The sequence below is a fragment of the Opisthocomus hoazin genome, chromosome W (genome assembly GCF_030867145.1).
Source record: "Opisthocomus hoazin isolate bOpiHoa1 chromosome W, bOpiHoa1.hap1, whole genome shotgun sequence".
Classification (NCBI taxonomy): Eukaryota; Metazoa; Chordata; class Aves; order Opisthocomiformes; family Opisthocomidae; genus Opisthocomus; species Opisthocomus hoazin.
The window spans coordinates 48,969,103-48,989,431 of NC_134453.1; the positions used below are offsets into that span (position 1 = coordinate 48,969,103).

Genomic DNA, 20,329 nt, shown 5'->3' on the forward strand with positions numbered 1-20,329 from the left:
TTCTACCAGTATAAACATTCAGTCAACATTCAAGAACTGTCAAGACTACACCACAAGAATTAAAATGCTTTCCATATATCCCACGATGCAATAATTGAATTATAACTGTTAATGCCGATTCAGAACTTTTCTTATCTCAGATTAAACCCTAAATGGCTTCTGCAAATCTCTGCACTATATTATGCATTAGGAATATGGTTTATTTGCTTTAAAATATACCATGAGAGAATTTACTGATACAAGACTATTTTGTCAGTACTGTTTATTTCTACCTTAATTATTTTGCTTGCTGTTATACCAGATCAGTTCATATCTGTACAAATACCTGTTAAAATACTATGTACAAAAGTGGCATCTTAACCTAATCTGAGGTGGAGTGGTTTTATTTGGTTAAAGGGGCTTTCTGAAATTTAAAAAGTTTAGTTAAACTCAGATTCTAGCTGTAATGCTACAGTATTATTTGGGTAGGCTTTCTATTCTACAAATTTTTTTAACATCATTTCTCTGAAACTCTTCCCTAATGTTCAAACACACTCAAAATTAAAGCAAGTTTGCATCTAAAATAATATCCTACCTTGTTAAAATTTAAAGGTTTTTTTCTTCTTCTTCCAGAATTTGGTTTTAAAATGTTTTTAGCGACTAAAACTATTACTAATTTATTTCAGCGTCAAGAAAAATTTGTATTTGCTACCGAAGCAATGTAATTTGAAAGCAAGTTATCACATGCAATTTTGACCAAATTGAATAAATACTATGTACTAGCATTACTAAATGTACTTCATACAATACATGTCCAAACTCTTCTTTAGGCATAATCCATTCAAATTTGCAAAGCAAAAAAAAAAAAAGGGGGGGGGGGAGAAGAATGGGACACATTTAAAACGTGCATGCTATCATGCATTAAGAAAATCCCAAAACTCTTTAAACAGCATTTATATGTCCACACTCATACAGCTCAAACTTCAGTGTAATGGCTGAATCATTTAACACACAAAGAACAGAACCATGCAAAGAGCAGCAAGTTCTTGAAAAAAAAAAAACACCCACAAAAAAATCCAAACAAACAAAAACCAAGAAAACCACAAACAAACCACAAAACACCAAAAAAAACCAACCCCAAACTGTTATCCAATATCCAATTTTGCAATGCAAAGGTGAGAAACTAAATCTGTGAGAAGGCTGTTATGGCTTAGTTTCGTTTTGTAGGTTAATTATACAGCACTTGAAAAATGGAAAGGTGTGGCTTCACCTCTGACCAGCAGAGTTAAGTCTCTCCATTTTCCTTTATCATCATGGGATACTCTTCAGGCAATCTAAATTAATAAAGACTTCCCACTTTCAGATGAACACAAGATCAAGTGTACCAGTTAGGATTTCACATTCACAGTACATAAGAAAATACACATGGAAAGAAAAGTAAAGGGTTAACTGAAAAAGGATTTATTCACAGGAATACATGTAAGTAGAGAGAAAAAAAAAACCCTCAAAAACAAAAAAAACCCATCAACAGAAAAGCTAAACAAATGAAATGAAGAGGATCCAAACCAACTTTCACTCTGTAGCTTTAAACTTGCACCCTTGTGCATTTAACTACATCACAAAGGGCCACTAACATGCGCCAATACATTGTAGATACCCTGCATTACATCCATTAACTTAAAAACATCTCTAAGATCATGCTGTGAACAAAAAGAAAGCATAAAAATTAATACATTGAGTGGGAATAAACACAAATATAGCAATCGTCATCAACTTCTACAATTGTCTTTACGTGCCAACTAACATTTATGCAGCCTTTAATGGGTCTTAATATGTAACTCATTTTTAGAGATTCTGCTAAAAATCACTAGTATATAACCATGCAGAAAGCACATCACACTGACAGCACAGAGGCAAATATTTTGCACAGTTATATTGTCTTTCCACATTGTGCAGGTTACACAATACAATGTCAATGTTAATCTTAACAGATCCTAAAAAGGTATTTCAAGGCCTAATTGTTAACTACAGTACTTTATATCTATATTCTTAAAAAGAAAGATCCACAGAATCTCAGAAAAGGAATTTTAAATGCAGGGCTACATTAAATTGGTAAACTGCAACACAAGACTGGCGCAACATAGATAAATGTATACCAATTTCACTCTATGTGATGCAAGCATGCTACTTTCCCACTAATTTAAATTACTGATCACTGAGCCAGAATGCATGCCTGAACCTTAAACTGCACATTAAGAATAATGCCTTACTCTAGAAATTAAATCTAGTTAAGTACAATAACCAAATCATATCCACTACTTTTTTTTTTTTAAATTAAGGTGTCAGCCTTTCCTTTGAAGTGTTTCTCCCCTTACCCCAAAAATGAAAGGAGTGACTCATTTAGCAGCTTGCAGGTTGCTTCATTTTGTCCAAGTTAATCTTTATTAACCATTTTACGATGGGGTTTCTATATTGTACACTGCAAGTACCTTCTCCTAATACAGACACAAGCTGCATTTTAACTGTTCTAACTTAATTTGTTTAGTTATTCATTAACATGCAAATTACCTAGAAATCCCATCAAGGATGAAATAATGTAGAAAACCCTTACTTACAAAAAAAAAAAAAAAAAGTCTTTTACTGTTTGTGACCCCCATTCTTAAGTTTCCTTTATTGTGCGCAAAATAGTTTTCCTCTTTAAGTATCCCTACTGTTCAATTATATGGTTCCACAATAGTCCAGAATGTGCTGTTTTGTTAACAGAATCATTTTTTATCTTCTTCACATCCAGTGCAGAGCTGTAATAGGAGACAGATTTCCACCCACAAAGGCTCCAGATGTTAAAACATTTCCCAACATCGACTTAATACAGTGACGCCAACACCTCCCTCCCACCCCTCCCAGTAGGGTTGGGATTGTACTGTATTCCCTACTGGTTTACCCTTCCCCCCAGTAAAGGGTAACATTTTCCCTGGGTGCAGAGGCTCCCTCATAGTCTTCCAGACTGAAGGACCTATAAAAGAAAAGATAGAGGTATAGTTAAATCTTACCTTGAACCTTAACTGACAGATCAACACATAAACAAAGAGCTTTTTTGCCTTTTTTAAGTGCTAGGTGCCAACCTTTAACTTAAAAATGAGTTTATGCCTAGATTTCCCCTTTTAAGTCTAAGAAAAGAGCCCATTTATACCAGATAAATCATTATTCATGAAACAACACTGTATACTTTAAAGCTACACTGACAGTTCCAGTATTGTGGCAAAGCTTAGATTTAAGATAAAAGCAATCCTATATATTCTAACAAGCTTTTGCCTTTTTAGTACAAGATTATGAGGTAGTTATGACATTGAGAAAGACTCACAGAATCATAGAATGGAATTCTAGAGCAAGTATTGACTAAATGAATAAACTTAATTTGCCCTCTTCTTTGGTAGTATAATAGTATCTTCACAGTATCACACTACATGCGGGAACTTTGCTTTATACAGTGTGCACAAACAGCATACAAAGCAAGGTGGTATAATAATACAAGTATTCTATAATGCACAATCACTGTTCTTTGCTGAAGTTGAATCATTCTCTGGACAGAACTGTAACAATTCTGAATTGATGCATAAAGTGGAACATGGCAATAATAAACACATCAGCCTCTCCAAAACATCAAGCTCTACAGTCAGTAGAGTTATAGATTAGCATAACATCCTTTATTCAGTAAAAAGTTCATATAGTACATGGTAAGGAACGTATTTGACTTCTCATGGCTAAAGTCTCTTCACAAACTTGCTTTCCTATCCTAGAGAAATATTCCTGCTTAGACCACATCCGCCATCTACTAATTCATAAGACATAAGGCAGCCTGTGACTTCAGTATGATGGCTTGAGGATTCTAATCATCATTTTGCTTATTAAACTTGAACAGGCACTTTGTTACACCTATACTTCCAACCTTATCTTGATACACTACTATGCATATGGTACACTCTCTCTCTGTAAAAATAAAAGGTCAGACAACCGCTTTTGCTACAGCTACCACCATTTAGGATTCTATGATAGAATCCTAGAATGGTTTGGGTTGGAAGGGACCTTAAAGATCATCTGGTTCCAACCCCCCTGCCATGAGCAGAGACATCTTCCACCAGCCCATGGTGCTCAGAGCTCCATCCAACCTGGCCTTCAACACTGCCAGGGAGGGGGCAGCCACAGCTTCTCTGGGCAACCTGGGCCAGTGTTTCACCACCCTCATGGGGAAGAATTTCTTCCTAATATCTAATCTAAATCTGCCCTCTTTTAGTTTACAGCCATTCCCCCTTGTCCTATCACTACACACCCTTGTGAAAAGCCCCTCTCCATCCTTCCTGTAGGCCCCCTTCAGGTATTGGAAGGCTGCTCTAAGGTCACCCCAGAGCCTTCTCTTCTTCAGGCTGAACAGCCCCAACTCTCTTAGCCTGTCCTCGTAGGAGAGGTGCTCCAGCCCTCTGATCATCTTCGTGGCCCTCCTCTGGACCCACTCCAACAGGTCCATGTCCTTCTTATGTTGGGGACTCCAGAGCTGGACACAGTGCATCATCATCATCAGAAAAAAAACATATTTTTTTTTTCTTCTTACAGGAAAGATATCTGTTATTATATTAATCTAGTGAATGAATTATGTTTCACATAACGTAAACAGGGAGGAAGTCTGTTATACAGCTCTGTTTAGTAAGGAAGATTCATGTGCTTACCTCTAATTATGGGACTGCAGCTATACTGCACAAGGTTAAACTCCGTAGTAAGCTGCAAGGCGCTCTTTTAAGGGAAGGGGAAACTGGTCAGAGAAACGCCTCCAATTCTCATCCCCAACTTGATTTTTAAATCCATGAAGAATCTACAAATGGGGGGGGGGGGAAGTCAAGACAATCTTTAAACAGCAGATACATGATCATTATTTACTAGCAACATATGCAGTAAGCCACAAACTGCTGGATTGTGCATCTGTCCATTTGAATTCCCTGGTTTAATATTTAAATGTTACTAAGAAACAAAGGAAGTCTAGTAATGTCTGTCTTAAAAGAAAAAAAAATCAGTTAAGGTGACATATAGAATATAACTACCCACACAACTTAGTATAAAATATATGAATATATATTCTATTCTATATAAATATACATATGTGTGTATGTATTTTTAATGACTATAGTGACTTATAACCTAGAGTTAGGCCATTTCAGAATGCTAAACATTTTGTCAATTGACACAGTTTATATGTTAAGATCGCTGTATTCACATTTATTTTTTTAAACATGTAATATGTTCTGGAAGGAAAGCTGAGCCAGAACCACCACCAGCATTTGACAAGATGAATGCCTGTCAATTTCTAGCAAATACAAAAGCATCCTGTGAAAGCTGTGTTTCTTCCATGGAACCTGTAGACAACCATTACTAAAAAGGAAGCTATTAAAATCTGTTACGTTTTGAAAGAACAAGGATCCACAGCAATCAAAAGCCAGTATAAGAGGGGAAGAGGAAGAAGAAAAAAAATATACAGGTTTCAGTCTGGAACCTCCAATGTAATAAATTAACTGAAAACTATGAAAAATGAATGATAGTGTCAAAAAGGTCTTAAAATTACAGCTTGAAAACAGCAGGTTAATAGGCAAACATATGAAAGAACAAAACCAGATGAAATGGCTTCTCCTAACAGAAAATAATGCAAAGAGTCTCTAAAGTTTTGGTTTGTTTTCCTTTTTTAAACTCAAGGATACTGAATTGTGGAACAATCTGTCACAAAAACATCCTCACTGTTATGGGTTTGCATGGCAAGGTTTTGGTAGCAGGAGGGCTACAAGGGGGTGGCTTCTGTGAGAAGCTGCCAGAAGCTTCCCCCATGTCTGATAGAGCCAGTGCCAGCCGGCTCTAAGACGGACCCGCTGCTGGCCAAGGCCGAGCCCATCAGCGACAGTGGTAGTGCCTCTGGGATAACATATTGAAGAAGGGGAAGAAAAAAAAACTCTGGGTGACATGGCAGTGAAGAGAGAGGACTGAGACGATGTGAAAAAAACAGCTCTGCAGACACCAAGGGGGAAGGAGGTGCTCGAGACGCCGGAGCAGAGAGTCTTCCCTTACAGCTCGTGCTGAAGACCATGGTGAGGCAGGCTGTGCCCCTGCAGTCCTTGGAGGTCCACGATGGAGCAGATATCCATCGTGGACCTCCAAGGTGGACCTCCCCGTGGTGGGGGGAAGGTGTTTTAATATCTGGATTTATTTCTCACTATCCTACTCTGATTTGATTGGTGATGAATTAAACTCCCTTTTCTCCCCACGTTCAGTCTGGTTTGTCTGTGACAGTAACTGGTGAGTGATCTCTCCCTGTCCTTATCTCGACCCTCGAGCCTTTCCATCATATTTCCTCTCCCCTGTCCAGCTGAGGAGGGGGAGTGATAGAGCAGCTTTGGGGGGCACCTGGCAGTCATCCATGCCAAACCAAAACACTCACAAGAAGGGCAATGTCAGTGTTAAAGCTCATGGTACTGAGTTCACCATCAACACAACTTTCTCAAGCAGAGCTGTTCTTAAACAGCACATAGCAATAGTATTACAGTATCACCAGCTAGTTTACTGCTTTTCTCCCTGAAAGAGACCTTCCACAGACAGATTCCCCTCTCTTTCGTAACACAGTCAGTCTGATTAGCCAGCTGTCAAGAAACTACCAAAAAAAAAAAAATCTAAGAACGTTCAGGTACAACAAAAGGATCACTTTTAAAAAATCATCTTCCAGTACAGTTTCAGCAAGTGAGTTTCAGCTACAGTCTTCAGATATCTTGCTTTTATAAAACGTGATATAATTCTCAGGTATGTATCAGATCTCAACACTGGCATCTCATCTACCTGTGTGGAAGGGGTATTTTCTCTCTCAGCTCTAGTGCTCCAAGAACAACAAACCAACTAACCAACCCACCCACCTCATCCCCAAAAAACAAACACTGGACAATCCACTAGCCAGAGAAAGATCTCATGGGACTACAAAAAGGTTTTTTTCCATTGTTCCTAAAAGGCATAATAATTGTTGGAAAAACATGTAACTGGACTACAGTAATCATGTATTCAGCCAGCATAAAAACTCACTCCAATGAGGAAGTAATCTAAAACATTTGCATGCCATCACTTGAAGAAAGCTTTGTCTCCTTTCTTGCATGGCAAAAAGCACAAAATAATACACTTTTAAAAAGCAAGGATGTCCTTACGTCAAGTGACCAAGAAACATTTCGTCTAGTTTGAATGCATTGATCCCACATGGATATCCTGGAAAGAATCTGAAAGAGGAGCATAGCTTATTGAAGCAAGTAATGAATGCTGAAGGACCAGGACAGAAACATGTACTGAAACTGCTTTGGACAGTCATCACAGACAGCATCCTGGACTTTCTTTTAAGCTTATATTTGCTGTTTCCTTCTGCTGATGCTAGAATACTCAGCCATGCATTTCCTGACCCCGATGTTCCTTCAAAGCCTCTCAGATAACTGGTCTCCTAACTAGGACAGCAAGATTTTTGTCTTTGCTCCTCAAGACGGGATTCAAAAGTTCTAGCTTCCATTATGATGTGCACACTTGGAATTACTTGAAGAGAAAGTGCCAATACTGACCCATGATCCAAGTATGTACTTAGAAATATGCTCCGTTTTAGCTTTAAGAGGACCATTAACTTTTGACATACATCCTTCCTAAAACCAGAGATTTCACTTTACAACATACAAGGGGAGCCACACCACTGAACAGTAACAGCATCTGTTCATGAAGTTGAAATAAGTTTATTTTGTTCTGGTTTTTAATCTAAGACACTAGTACTAAAACACAACATATTACTTTCTTGGTGTTTGTGTTTTTTTCTTGTTTATTTTATACAATGCAAACAGTCCTTTTGTTTAAATTCTATTGACACTTTGTCTAGGGATGCATTCTTGGCTATCACTGTACATTAGTTTCTTGAAGACTTGTTCATCCAAGAGGGATTCTAAGGAGGGTTAAGCAATCTCAAAAACTTATTTTCAGCTGAAGCAAGATAAACAGACAAGGATACCACTGGAAGATATTTTATTTGCAATTTTCTAGATATTTCTCAAAAAAAAGTAGGTATCGGGGGGGGGGAAATCTTGACTCACACAGATCTCATTTTCTAGAAAAGAAAAAAAAAACAAACAGAAAAAACCAGTCTTATATGTGGTATAAAAACCCCTGTTCTTCCAAATGCAGTCAAAACGTAGTAGGCTGGACATTATGAAAAGCTCTTTGAGGATTATTATCCTTCCAAATAAGATCTCAAGTGAACTTTTTAACACTCAAAAAGAACTTTGGAATAACTTGAAAACACGTAAGCAAATAAAAAACTTTAGATTTTTATGATGTTTTGTCTGAAAGTTTATGACTTTGTGAGAAAGTCTTCATGACCACAAATACAGTAAGTGCTAATAGTGAAAACAGAAAGCAAGAAAGAAACAGAGGATCCAAAACAACCACAGTTCAGATATACTGTCATACTAGAAACATTACCTTACAGAACATGTCTCGGAGATCATCTTTTGGGCTAATCCATGATGCAACAGCATCACAAAAAAAAATAAAGTCCTATAAGATTAAACAATCACATAGGTTAGAAACCTCAATTTCTAGGTCTGACAACAATGCTTGATGTTCATTCTATGAACTATGCAGGGTATTCAATTCTAATTCACAACTGCTTTTGGTTTTATGTCTTTATTTTCCAGTTAATTCAGACAATAATGGTAAGTTATTGTATGCTTAAGTGTATGGAAATACAAATAGCCGAGTGCAGAAATAGCTTTGTTTAATCAGGTTTTTGATTAAATAAAATCAGTTTGAAAAAAACCAAAACCAACAAACACACACCTCCTCCCCTCACACACCACACCTATCTAACTAATTCTTTCAGTACGCATACTAAGTTTGAGAACCAATCATCTTAATAACAATTGACAAACTCAAGACCACACACACAGCCAACTCTCATGTATTTTCCAGTTGGGAAAAAAGCTGTTGTATTTCTTTAAGCAGAGCCAGAAGTTGTTTCTGGGCTACACAGAACATTTATCATACAGGTTCAAAACTAAAGCCACCCCAAAATCCCTACATTTAGTACATCTGCTGTCATGCATTACCTCCTACTACACCATTAAAACATCAGTCTTAAGTTGATAATGCACATTGTTTTGGATAAGAACTGAGGATAACAACTACATAGGAGTAGAGCTGAGATAATGAAGATAGCCCTTAATTACTCCCTCCCTTTAAGCTGTGTGAAAGAACAAATGGTCAGCAGAAGAGGGAAATGCTAAGTACAAAATAAGGGATAAGTGAAATTAACTGAAAAAAATCAAAACAAAATAGAGGCTCAATTCTTGTGTTTCAGGGAGAAGAATTCCAGGCAGAGGAGAGGGAAATTAACATTCATTTTCCTCTTAGAAAATATTACATTGGTACAGCTTTACTTTGGAGCTGCGGAGACTAAAGAGCAATTCATATTCTATTCTTGAGACGTACCATTTATTTTAAAGACAAGCATCTTCCTTGTCATATTGACTATTTGAGCAATATATCCAAAGTTGGAACAGAATCTTCCCTACCCAAGTTTTAAGAATGAAGAGGTGATTATTGGTTTTGTTCTGTTTCTTTTTTTAAAAGCCTAGATTACATCTGAAAAATAGGTTTTAGTATGTCAACTTTTGCCTTGTATTTTCATACATATCCTCAACACAAAAAAGACTGACAGAAGTATCAAAATACAGTTAATTGAAGTTCATTATTTACATATTCTTTTTACGTAAAAGACAAAAAATGAATTTAACAATACTGTCCTTTCTATAAGTGATAATTACAGAAGCAGAAATCCTGAAGTATCATGATATGTATCATTTGAAATATAAACATTTTGGCCTCCTTGATGTTAAAAAAGCAGTTACAGCATGTACTACAGGGAATCAACATCAAGCTAAACTTTTTCATAGTCCATACGCAGCTTTCACTAAATTTCACAAGTAAAGAAAAAAAAGTTAAGATCTAATTATGTATCTTACTTGGACTACTCCGCTGGGGTTGACCGAGATCATGGTACATATCCCACGGAACGCTGAATCCTTTTCCTCATTGTCTCTTATGTTTCGCAGAGAGGTGCACCTAGTAAGTCGGAGAGCAAAAGTAATAGCTAATTTATTACTTCTTCATTCAGTCAAGTCAGAACTAGATGATAGTATTTGATGGAATAAGTCACACTGATAAAATAATCTGCAACACTATTTTGAACACTTAGAAAGATACTTGTTGCGCACATTCTTTACTAGGCGTTTCCATTAGGCATTATCTCTAGAATCTTGCTTTCCTGTTGCACTATATAGTTAGAAAGTGTGACCTGTACTCCATTAAATACAAAAAAACATGTATATGAAATATTTATAGAAACTATCATTATTAGAAGTGAAACATATAATACTATTGCAGTATGAATTATGTCAGATACCTCTTACAGAACAGTTATTTAACTTTTACAGCAGCAAGCAAGCTATTTTATACATAAGAAGTCTAGAAACATATTACAGCAATTCAAGCCTCAGACTAAATTTTAAGTAATGTACAGTTTAAATTTTACAGTATTTGCATGCACTGTATTATCATTCTGTTGGATTTTAAAATGCTTTTTCATAGTCAAGCTTTAACACGCAAGCATGTGACAATCTTATCCCATTAGATTAGTCATTAGCCACAACATAAAGAATACATGATGGTGCTACTAAAAACTCACAAACCTGATAGGACAAGATTAGTCACATGATTGGCAATGATTAAGGACTGAGATTTTGTAACCAACTGAAAATATATCTAAAAGTGAGATAGAAGAAAGAAAGAGAGAGTGAAGAAAAATGAATTAAAAAAAAAGATTGAATAATACACACCAGGGTCTTATAAACTGCTGTAGCATGGGGGCCACCTCTTGAGGACAAACGTAACCAAGACGACCAATTGTTATTGCTAAGGTAATGCAATCACGGTTATACACCACCAAACGCCAACCAAGACATGAGCAAATGAGGGGGGAGGAGAAAAAATAAAGAAAAAACAACAAATAACTCAGAAACAGAAGCCAACAAAATCTGTGTATGATAGTAAACATAAGATTTCACCAGTGCTGTTTATTACCACCCCCTAAATAAGAGGCAGCAACATATATGGTATACTCTCCAGGGTAAAAGAAAAATTAAAGAAGAAAATGAGAGAACACCAAAAAACACAATTTAAAATCCAAAGGCTTTCTGATGTAAGCAGTCATTCTGCCCTCTTCAGAATAATCTCTTACAGTAAATTTACCTACCATACACTTAGAAGTTTTTATTAAAAAGTATTATGGATACTCTTGAAAGAAAGGAATGAACCATTTTCAGTTTTAGTATCAAGTAGTCTTAAACATTTTATTTTTTCAAAATTTTGAGTTCAAGATTTTAATAGGCCTACCATCTATTAGTAAAAATACATTTATACTTTTACATTGAATATATTGTGGTCTATCTAATAAACGCTAAATAGATAAAACACTTCTCAAATAGCACCAAATATTTGCTTTCTTCATAATCTTGTAGAGAATTTAAAGTAGTTGCTAACTCACAGCAACTGACTGCAGAAAATGAATTCTTTAATCCCAATATTTCTCCTGTTCAGAAAAGGCTTCCTCATTAAAGTTATATAAAAATCTGACTTCTGATACAAAAGCATAAGGACACATGAAAAGCAAAACCGCTTCTTTGGAGGATTAGGTAGTGTGGTCCTTTGTTATGAGGGACTGAAAGAAGAAAATACCATCATGCAAATGTGTTTTAATGGTGTTTGCTCAACTCACGAAAGATTAATATTTAGAAAAAGGAGAAGGTGGGGAATAATGTATCAGGATTCCTTGAAGCAAAATACACGAATAATACTAAAATCCAGCAGATTTATATGAAGCAGAGAAAGGAAACCTATGTTCAAGGGACATACTATGCAACACTAATTAACAGGAATTTGTGAACAGTTTCATGAAGCATGCAATAAAGTAGATGATGCTTTCTCCAATAAAAGTTTAGTGTAGGATATACTAGCAGTTTGAAATTTACTCATTCCATGAAAGCTGCAGCTCACTGGTAATGTACTATTTTGCCCAGACATTACTCAATTTCAATATGCAGTATCTCAAATTTTCGGCAGATCTAACTCATAAAACTGCATTTGAAGTGCTATTTTCAAATGAAAATACACTTTTAAGGTTTATCTGTAAGCTCCCACAGCTACAGTCTGTACAAGGAACAGTAATTTCTGTTAAAAAAAAAAAGCTTAACGTTTTGGCACATACTCTTCATTTTCTATGCAACTACTTTTACTTAAGGTGGTCTCATATGTTTCCGTAGAAGTGTTTTCATAGCTCATTAGCTAACAAGCTAAAGCAGAAAACAGTAATACTCTTGCACTTACCAATGGCATGCAGCACAATATCCCACAACAAACTTATAAGTACACCACACTCAACATTTATTTGCGTTTATGCATCCACATTTAAAGTAACTATTAAGATACTAAAAAAAAAGTTAGTGTTGGGATGCTTAAAAAATTCTCTAGCAGTGATGGAAGCAAACTTTTAAGTACTGGATGCTTCTCAGTTACAGGTATTACACATCCATCAGTGTAGATGAAGGGGGTTGGGGCAGGGGGAAAGAAATATTTATATTGCTATATTATTCCATGGTGTATTTCATAACAAGTAGCTATTTGCTCCAAAATTATCTTTTCAAAAAGCAGTACCTATAATATGCCAGACAACTAGGCAATTTTTCCTTCAAGTTTACCTTCCATACTAAACAAGGGGGTGGGGTGTAGAGAATACTGGAGGAAAAATATGCATTGAAAGAAATCTCTCTCCAACGTATCTCATACAGAGTATGAGTAGCTGCAGCACTGAATTTGCATCATTTTCAATTATGTCAAGTATAATGACTAAACTATCATTTTTCTTGCAAGACAGTTTTCAAACAGAAAAAAAGTCAAAATATTCTCCATTAGTAAAATAGTAAACCAGAAACCTGTTAAATTATTAATAAAGTTTTGCTGAAGTATGGAAGGTGCTCTTCATACCAGAACATGCCCTCTATAAATGCAAAAGAAACAAGCCTCAGAAATTCCAATTCAATAAGGTATTTGGGGACAGCTCCCAATTTGGAAGGCAAAGCTGCTGGCCAGAACATAAAAATGTGCATACCACTGTTAGACTTCTTTTCAGAAATTTGTTATTAAGTGACCAGGGCTATACAGAATTTCAGTTATGTTGTGGTAAAACTGCCATCACAGATCTAGATTTTTGTGCATACTACTACAAATTAATCTTTAAAAAGTGCATTTTTTGTAAATACAAAGAGTTAATTATTATATATGCCAATTACATTTGTTTCAAACACTAGACATACATATACAGTGCATGTGTAAGGACATGCATATATTAAAATAACTGTAAAGCCACTAAGTCTTTAAGTGTTACTGCATATATTTGTCATATTGTATACATAAATAAAATTGGAAGAATACTTAAATACATGATAAATAAGTATGAAATGTTATAAAGGTAAGAAAGCAATAACTTTAGTAATCTAGACATGAGATAGATGTTTCACTGCAAGACTGAGACTTGTAAGAGCTTCTGCAAAACAGTTGTTTTTGCTTATAAAAGCCAAATAAAATAAGTTCTATGCAACTTTAAAAATCATTATAAAAAAAAGAAAAATCTCCAATTCCCTTCAACCATGAATGTTTCAGTTTTTGGGTACCTGTGTTCTCTAACAATGTCTTTGGTGTGTTGGGTCTGTTAATTATTTCTACAAGCTGGTGCAACACCATTGGAATATAAGGCTGCATCTCTATACCTGAAATAGCCAAAAAGAAACATTCAGAAGAAAATGACCATTAATATGCATAATCTATTGAGATCTGGTACATTGAACTCACTGTCAAGGACAAGAATATAAAATTTAATTTAAATTTTAGCATGAAAATATCACCAAAAATAATAAAAAACCCCCAACCCAGACAAACCATTCTAAATGTGCAAAAAATCAAAGAAAAAAAATTAAAAATCTTACCCATCTGGATGGAGATTTCTCCAATTGCCCAGGTGGCATTGTTACACACAGAAATGAATTCAGGGTTTAGGTTGGTTCCCAAAACAGGCATGAAATCAGCTAGAGAGAACAACATTTAAAAATCTCATCACACAATACAACCATCTTGTCCCATTACTGTAAGATCATGGGGGGGGGGGGGGGGGAAGTTTTAAAAAAATTCTGTAAGCATATTTAAATTCTTGTAAAGCATTACACCTGAACTAACAAGAGCTGTATTTCTGCTATATATCAGATTAACCTGGATTTTACAACCCTAGCAGATCAATGCAAATCTTTTTTTTAAACTATCATTTAAAAACATTTCTAATAGGCTTTACCTTCATGTAACTCTAGAAACCTTTTTTCTCCCCTTCCGAGGGGTGGGGGAACAAAAAGCACACCTGGATAGCTATGTATTCAGCTGCGCTAAAAAACCAAACCAAAACACCCCCCCCAAAACCAACAAAATAAAAAAAACACCAACCCCCCCCCCCAAACAACAGCCAACAACAATGAAGCCTATAAGGTAAATCACAGCCTTGATTAAATTTTAATAAAATATTAGTTACAAAGATAGATTATAACATCTGCCAAATAAATTTTAAATTCCAAGCCTATCCAAGCATTCATTTATCAAGTTAAGTGTATCTTGAGTATCTGAGGAAAGAGACAGTGAATATCTTGGAAGCGTATAACTGATGTTACTTCCCTACTGAAATTAAAAACAAAACAACAAAACCCCAAAACCTACCCTCTAGCCAAGTTTTCTAATTTCAATATATATAAATTATATGTACCAATAGATTCCAGGAGAACAAAAAAGCTACAAATTCAAGAATTTATCAAAGAAAGCAACTGTTCTAATTGAAGTCTAAGTACATCTGTTTCGCTGTATTCCAGCACAACAGGAAGTATGTTACATTATAAAAATCAAGCAGCAAAATGAACTTTTGCACTGTCTACAAAAAGAACAACATGTCTTAAACACACAGTTCAAAGGAGAAAAGACTCCAGACCCTTGCTGGTAAAGGAAAATGAAAACTTACAACACCATGACAAGGCAAGCTACAGAAAAGCAAACTTAACAATGGCTAAACCAGCCTCTTATCAGTTTGTAAAACATGTTAATTATTTAATATGTAAAAGAAACATACCGATGCAAGGCTTAACATGCTGAAAACACGCCTTTGTCAGATCACCTAACAATGCAAAAGAGCTCTGCCGTACCTCAGGCATTTTATCCTAAAGAGAGAAAGAAAAAAACCTGACAATTCTAGAAGTGTTTCTGATTGTCTTAAGAAAGAAAATCCTTGGATTAAACAGGTTACTCATCTCACCTGCATGCATTGGTACATTAGTGTCAGGATATTGCTGTGAGCCACCAGCTGTTCAATGTTCCCTCCAAGTCCTTCAGCTAAACCACTGAGTAAATCAAGAGCCACAATCATGAAATCTTTATCTGGAGCCTCATATTGGTCTGGCTGAGCATTATGCAACTGCAACAAATAAGTACACATTTTCAAAATGAGTACTGTAGTATTCAAAATGAGTCGGGGGTATGCATAAAAGTAAAAACAAAACAAACAAACAAGAAATTAGTTTCACAACTGCAGCTTCATTTAAATATTCAATGGTTAATACTACAGATCTTCCTGCAAACCCATAACATTACATAGTTAATACATTGGTTTAAGGACATATTCTGATAACATTGGAATAGCAATAGAAAAATACCATGGCCTGTGCAAGAGTCTTCTGCACCAGATTTACACAACGCTGGTACACAGGTTCACAGTATGGAAGAAAGCCAGATTGCAAGGCAGTAGCAACTGATGACAGGCACTGGAATTAAATAAATAAATAAATAAAGCGGGAGACACACAGAGTAATTTTCCTCACCTCCCCAAAGTACCTTTTACTTGTGAGAGGTAAATTAAAAGCATTTTAAGTATACCCACAAATAACTGATAAAGTAAAAACAACCTTGAAAGGCAGTACTGATTAGCTGAGCCAAGGCAACTATCAGCTAATTGTTACTCTCTCGTACCAATGTCAGTTGAGAAAATTTCTCAGAAGCAGCATCTTAGAGGTGGCCAAGAAAGTTCATATGAAGGCAGTTACTATAATTCAGCTAGCACTTACACTAAACTTCAGTATCCTGACCATGTACAATCCCTCACATCACCCAACAGTTACAAAACTAATTTTTCTAGAAGTGCTTTCCTCCTTCACACTTGGAAAGTACACAGAACAGACTACATGGTCTGGTTCATACCTTCAGCCTGTCTGATAATAGTTTTAATAGAGGGATGAAGGGAGAGCAAGGACAGAGAGAAAAAAACAACAGGGGGATGAAACAATTTTTTAAAAAAACAAATCCCAAAGACAACACTCAAGAATTGCAGGAAAAAAAAATCTAAAAGATTTCTGCTAAACCTAACGACATTTCCTCAGTCACAAGATTTTCTCACTACAGTGTTGCAGTTTGGCCATGGCCGGCAACAAAAGGGCCACGCGGCCACTCTGCTGCCCCTCCCCCTGCCGGGGTGCGGAGGAGAATGGAAAAAAAAAAAAGGCAAAAACTGGTGGGTTGGGATAAGGGCAGTTTAACAGAACAGCAAACAAAGGGAACAGTAACAACAACGATACAGATAAGGGGAAAACACAACACAAACTGCAGAACCCACGGAGCTGCCCTTGCCGCCCAGCTCCCCCCCCCCCCCCGAACCCAGCATGACGGCACATGGTATGGAATAGCCTGCTCTGTTTGGCCAGGTGGGGTCAGCCTGCCCGGCTGTGTCCCCTCCCTGGAGTCCGGTGAAAATTAACCCTGTCCTGGCCGAACCCAGGACATACAGTCATAATATTTTCTCCATAATGGAAAATACCTAACACTGTCAGCTTTTATAGTCACACTTCCTAATCATCCTAAGCATCTTCAGTAAAGGTGGTAATTTCTCAAAGAAGTTGATAAAAGATATTCAAATTTTAACATTTACCTCTAATAAAGGGAAGAGATCTTTATCTTCATCCTTCAACATGTTCCACTTCTGGATTAATGGAGGCATTAACATCTGAATATATTCCTGTTTAGGATGAAAATGCATCAACTACTGAAATGCTTCACTGCATACTAGTTTATTTCAAAGCTAGAAAAATGATATATTAAGAATTGATATATTCTACTTTTTCTGCAAAAGAAAATTGATATCATAGAATCACAGACTGGTTTGGGTTGGCAGGGACCTTACAGACCATCCAGTCCCAACCCCCCTGCCGTGGGCAGGGACCCCTTCCACCAGCCCAGGGTGCTCCCAGCCCCGTCCAACCTGGCCTTGAGCCCTGCCAGGGAGGGGGCAGCCACAGCTCCTCTGGGCAGCCTGGGCCAGGGCCTCTCCAACCTCACTATAAAAAATTTCTTCCTTAGATCTAATCTAAATCTCCCCTCTTTGAGCTTGAAGCCATTACCCCTTGTCCTATCACTCCATGCCCTTGTAAAAAGCCCCTCTCCAGCTTTCTTGTAGGCCCCTTCAGGTAATGGAAGGCTGCTCTAAGGTCTCCCTGCAGCCTTCTCTTCCCCAGGCTGAGCAGCCCCAGCTCTCCCAGCCTTTCCTCACAGCAGAGGGGTTCCAGCCCTCAGATCATTGCTGGGGCCTCCTCTGGCCCTGCTCCAGCAGCTCCAGCTCTGCCCTGTGCTGAGGGCTCCAGAGCTGGATGCAGGACTCATATATATATATATATATATATACACTGTAATTCAATCACTGTTGTAATATGTAGAAGTAGTTTAACATTAGTATTTACAATTTATGTCTTAAGATTTTTTGCTGAGGCATATAAGTACCTTTGCAGAACGAATCTTTTCCTCCAGGTTTGGCTTCAGTCTAGCAACTTTTAATAGCTGCTTGGGTTGTTACAAATCTATAGGATTGCCTCAGGGCCTACAGAAAATGGTTTTACCAGCAATGTAATCTGGCTGTGCGTCTGCCACCTGCTTTTCTCAACCATCTCCCATTGCATTGATGCTACAACCTTAACTCCCTAAATTCCTGAGATCTCTTCCTCAAGCAACTACCCATCCATGAACAAAGTATTTTTCTGTCCCTCCAGAAGGGCACACTTACCAATTCTGTATAAAGATGTTGCATCTTCCCTGCCACTGCTGTCACAATCACAAGGACATTAAGCAAGGCATCCCTGTAGTACTGTTGCTCCCAGAAAGTATCCAAAGAGCCAACAGATGCTGCCAGCTAATGCTATGTCCAAAGATACAATATTCTAAATGACTGAAGAAAGTTCCACCATCACCAGGAGCTCCCATTTAGCTTCCTCCTGGTGCTGCCAAATTTCAAGCTGGCCAGGGCCAGAGACAGATTGGAAAAGATGTCCATGTTGGTCTCCTCCCAAGTAACTAGCGATAGGACGAGAGGCAATGGCCTCAAGTTGCGTCAGGGGAAGTTTAGATTGGATATTAGGAAAAAAACAAAATTAGGAAAAATTCTTCACTGAAAGAGTGGTCAGGCATTGGAATAGGCTGCCCAGGGAGGTGGTGGAGTCACCATGTGACTCTTGATGTGGCACTTTGGGATATGGTTTAGTAGGCATGGTGGTGTTGGGTGGATGGTTGGACTTGATGATCTTAGAGGTCTTTTCCAACCTATGATTCTATGATTCCTTTGATGGTGTGGAATCTTGGATGTCAAGTAAAATGCCATGGCAATAACCCAAATTGTTTTATTCTAGTGTGCCTATGTCATGTGAAGCACTATAGAGAAATAAAGCAAATTTCAACAGCCATCATAAGATGCACGTGACATGTATGCATATCCTATTAATGAACATACGTACACTATAAAAACCCCACTATATTTGCCTGTGTGTTATCTGTGGTTTTTCCAAAGGATTCTGTGTTTTTATATATAAAATGCACATCTGTCCCACTCTCTGATAAAGCAATTTATAACGATGATGTGCTCCAATACATTGGAAAGACACACAGAGCAGCTTAGTTATACTGAAAGTGGTTACAAAAAAAAAAAAAAAAAAAAAAAAAAATCAATCATTAGAAATTAGCGCACACATTCCACCAAGTCCCATTTCATATCTATATTGATATATGTATCTCCTCTGAGCTGAAAAATTCTGAGAACGAGGAAAAAAAGTCACGATAATGAGAAGCACATTTCACAAGTTACCACACACACAATTGTTTATTCAAAATGGGGAAAGACAAGTGCTTCTACAGAACATAAGGTATACTCACTGGTTTATTTAGATGATGTCCTACAGAATCTGCTAGAGTTCCTATAGCATCATAAAGAATGAGCAGGTTTTTATGCTGGTATTTACTAAATGCGAAGACCAAAGTGTCAAGTATATACGCAAGATAAGGAACAAGCTCTGTACAAGCCTCCTCTTCTAGAGTAGCAAAGGCACTGAATGACAAAAAACCCACCCCGAACAGGTCAGTCAGTATCTTCGAAAAAACAAAACAATACCACCCTAAAACGCCCCACGCTACCCATTTCTGTTTAAACACAGAACTGTATTTAGTCCTCAAATTCATCCAAAATATGTTTCCAAAATGGTATTATTGAGACAAACTCAATCTATTTTGTTTGAACACAAAGATTCAGCTCTTACATTGTGATGAGCAAAATTTAAAAATATTCCTGTAAAACCTGTTATGTATACATGTTACAGATCTAGTTCTGCTTTATGAAGAATCTTTCTTGGTAGTGTGCTGTGTACACTCCTGCCCCACACAAACTGGCACATAAAAGCTTTATTTGCTGAGCTTCCTGCACAAGAGGTGTACCCATTCCATGAATGGTGTGTCCATTAATTTTTTTTTTTTTTTTAATATCGGTAGACAAGGGGGAGAAGTGAATTTTGCCTTCAAGGATCTCCTTTCAAGAGAAAGGGAATATCCCTTGAAATAACTGCAACCTAAATGTTTTGGTAATCCTGAGCTAAATATAAATATCACTAATGCAATGATAGGATAGTTTTTCTTTGTCATCAGTATTGACCTTGTTCATAGGCATATAAAAGCCAGATTTCTGACCAATGTAACTTCAAATATTGAAAATAAACAGGTGTCACATACAGATAATTTCTTTTACTGCAATAGATTGTTTAGTTTGGTGATTCATATACTCTGAAAACAAACTGGACAAGAGAAATACAAA

The 20,329-nt window shown here is 36.9% G+C and overlaps 1 protein-coding gene across 1 annotated transcript in view; it reads right to left on the minus strand.

The window, feature by feature from the left end:
• Nucleotides 1–1,417: 1,417 nt before the first annotated feature.
• LOC142365582 (transportin-1-like) overlaps nt 1,418–20,329 on the minus strand; it is a 158,754-nt gene continuing 139,842 nt past the window's right edge. Inside the window, exons 15-26 of the mRNA XM_075446480.1 lie at nt 19,402–19,573; nt 17,138–17,224; nt 15,873–15,980; nt 15,476–15,634; nt 15,293–15,380; nt 14,118–14,216; nt 13,806–13,901; nt 10,917–10,992; nt 10,044–10,143; nt 8,503–8,577; nt 4,701–4,843; nt 1,418–2,992 (exon numbers count right to left, since the gene is read on the minus strand). Coding sequence (XP_075302595.1) covers nt 4,736–4,843; nt 8,503–8,577; nt 10,044–10,143; nt 10,917–10,992; nt 13,806–13,901; nt 14,118–14,216; nt 15,293–15,380; nt 15,476–15,634; nt 15,873–15,980; nt 17,138–17,224; nt 19,402–19,573 — 1,168 coding nt within the window. The 3' untranslated portion in view covers nt 1,418–2,992; nt 4,701–4,735. The remainder of the gene's footprint in view (nt 2,993–4,700; nt 4,844–8,502; nt 8,578–10,043; nt 10,144–10,916; nt 10,993–13,805; nt 13,902–14,117; nt 14,217–15,292; nt 15,381–15,475; nt 15,635–15,872; nt 15,981–17,137; nt 17,225–19,401; nt 19,574–20,329) is intronic.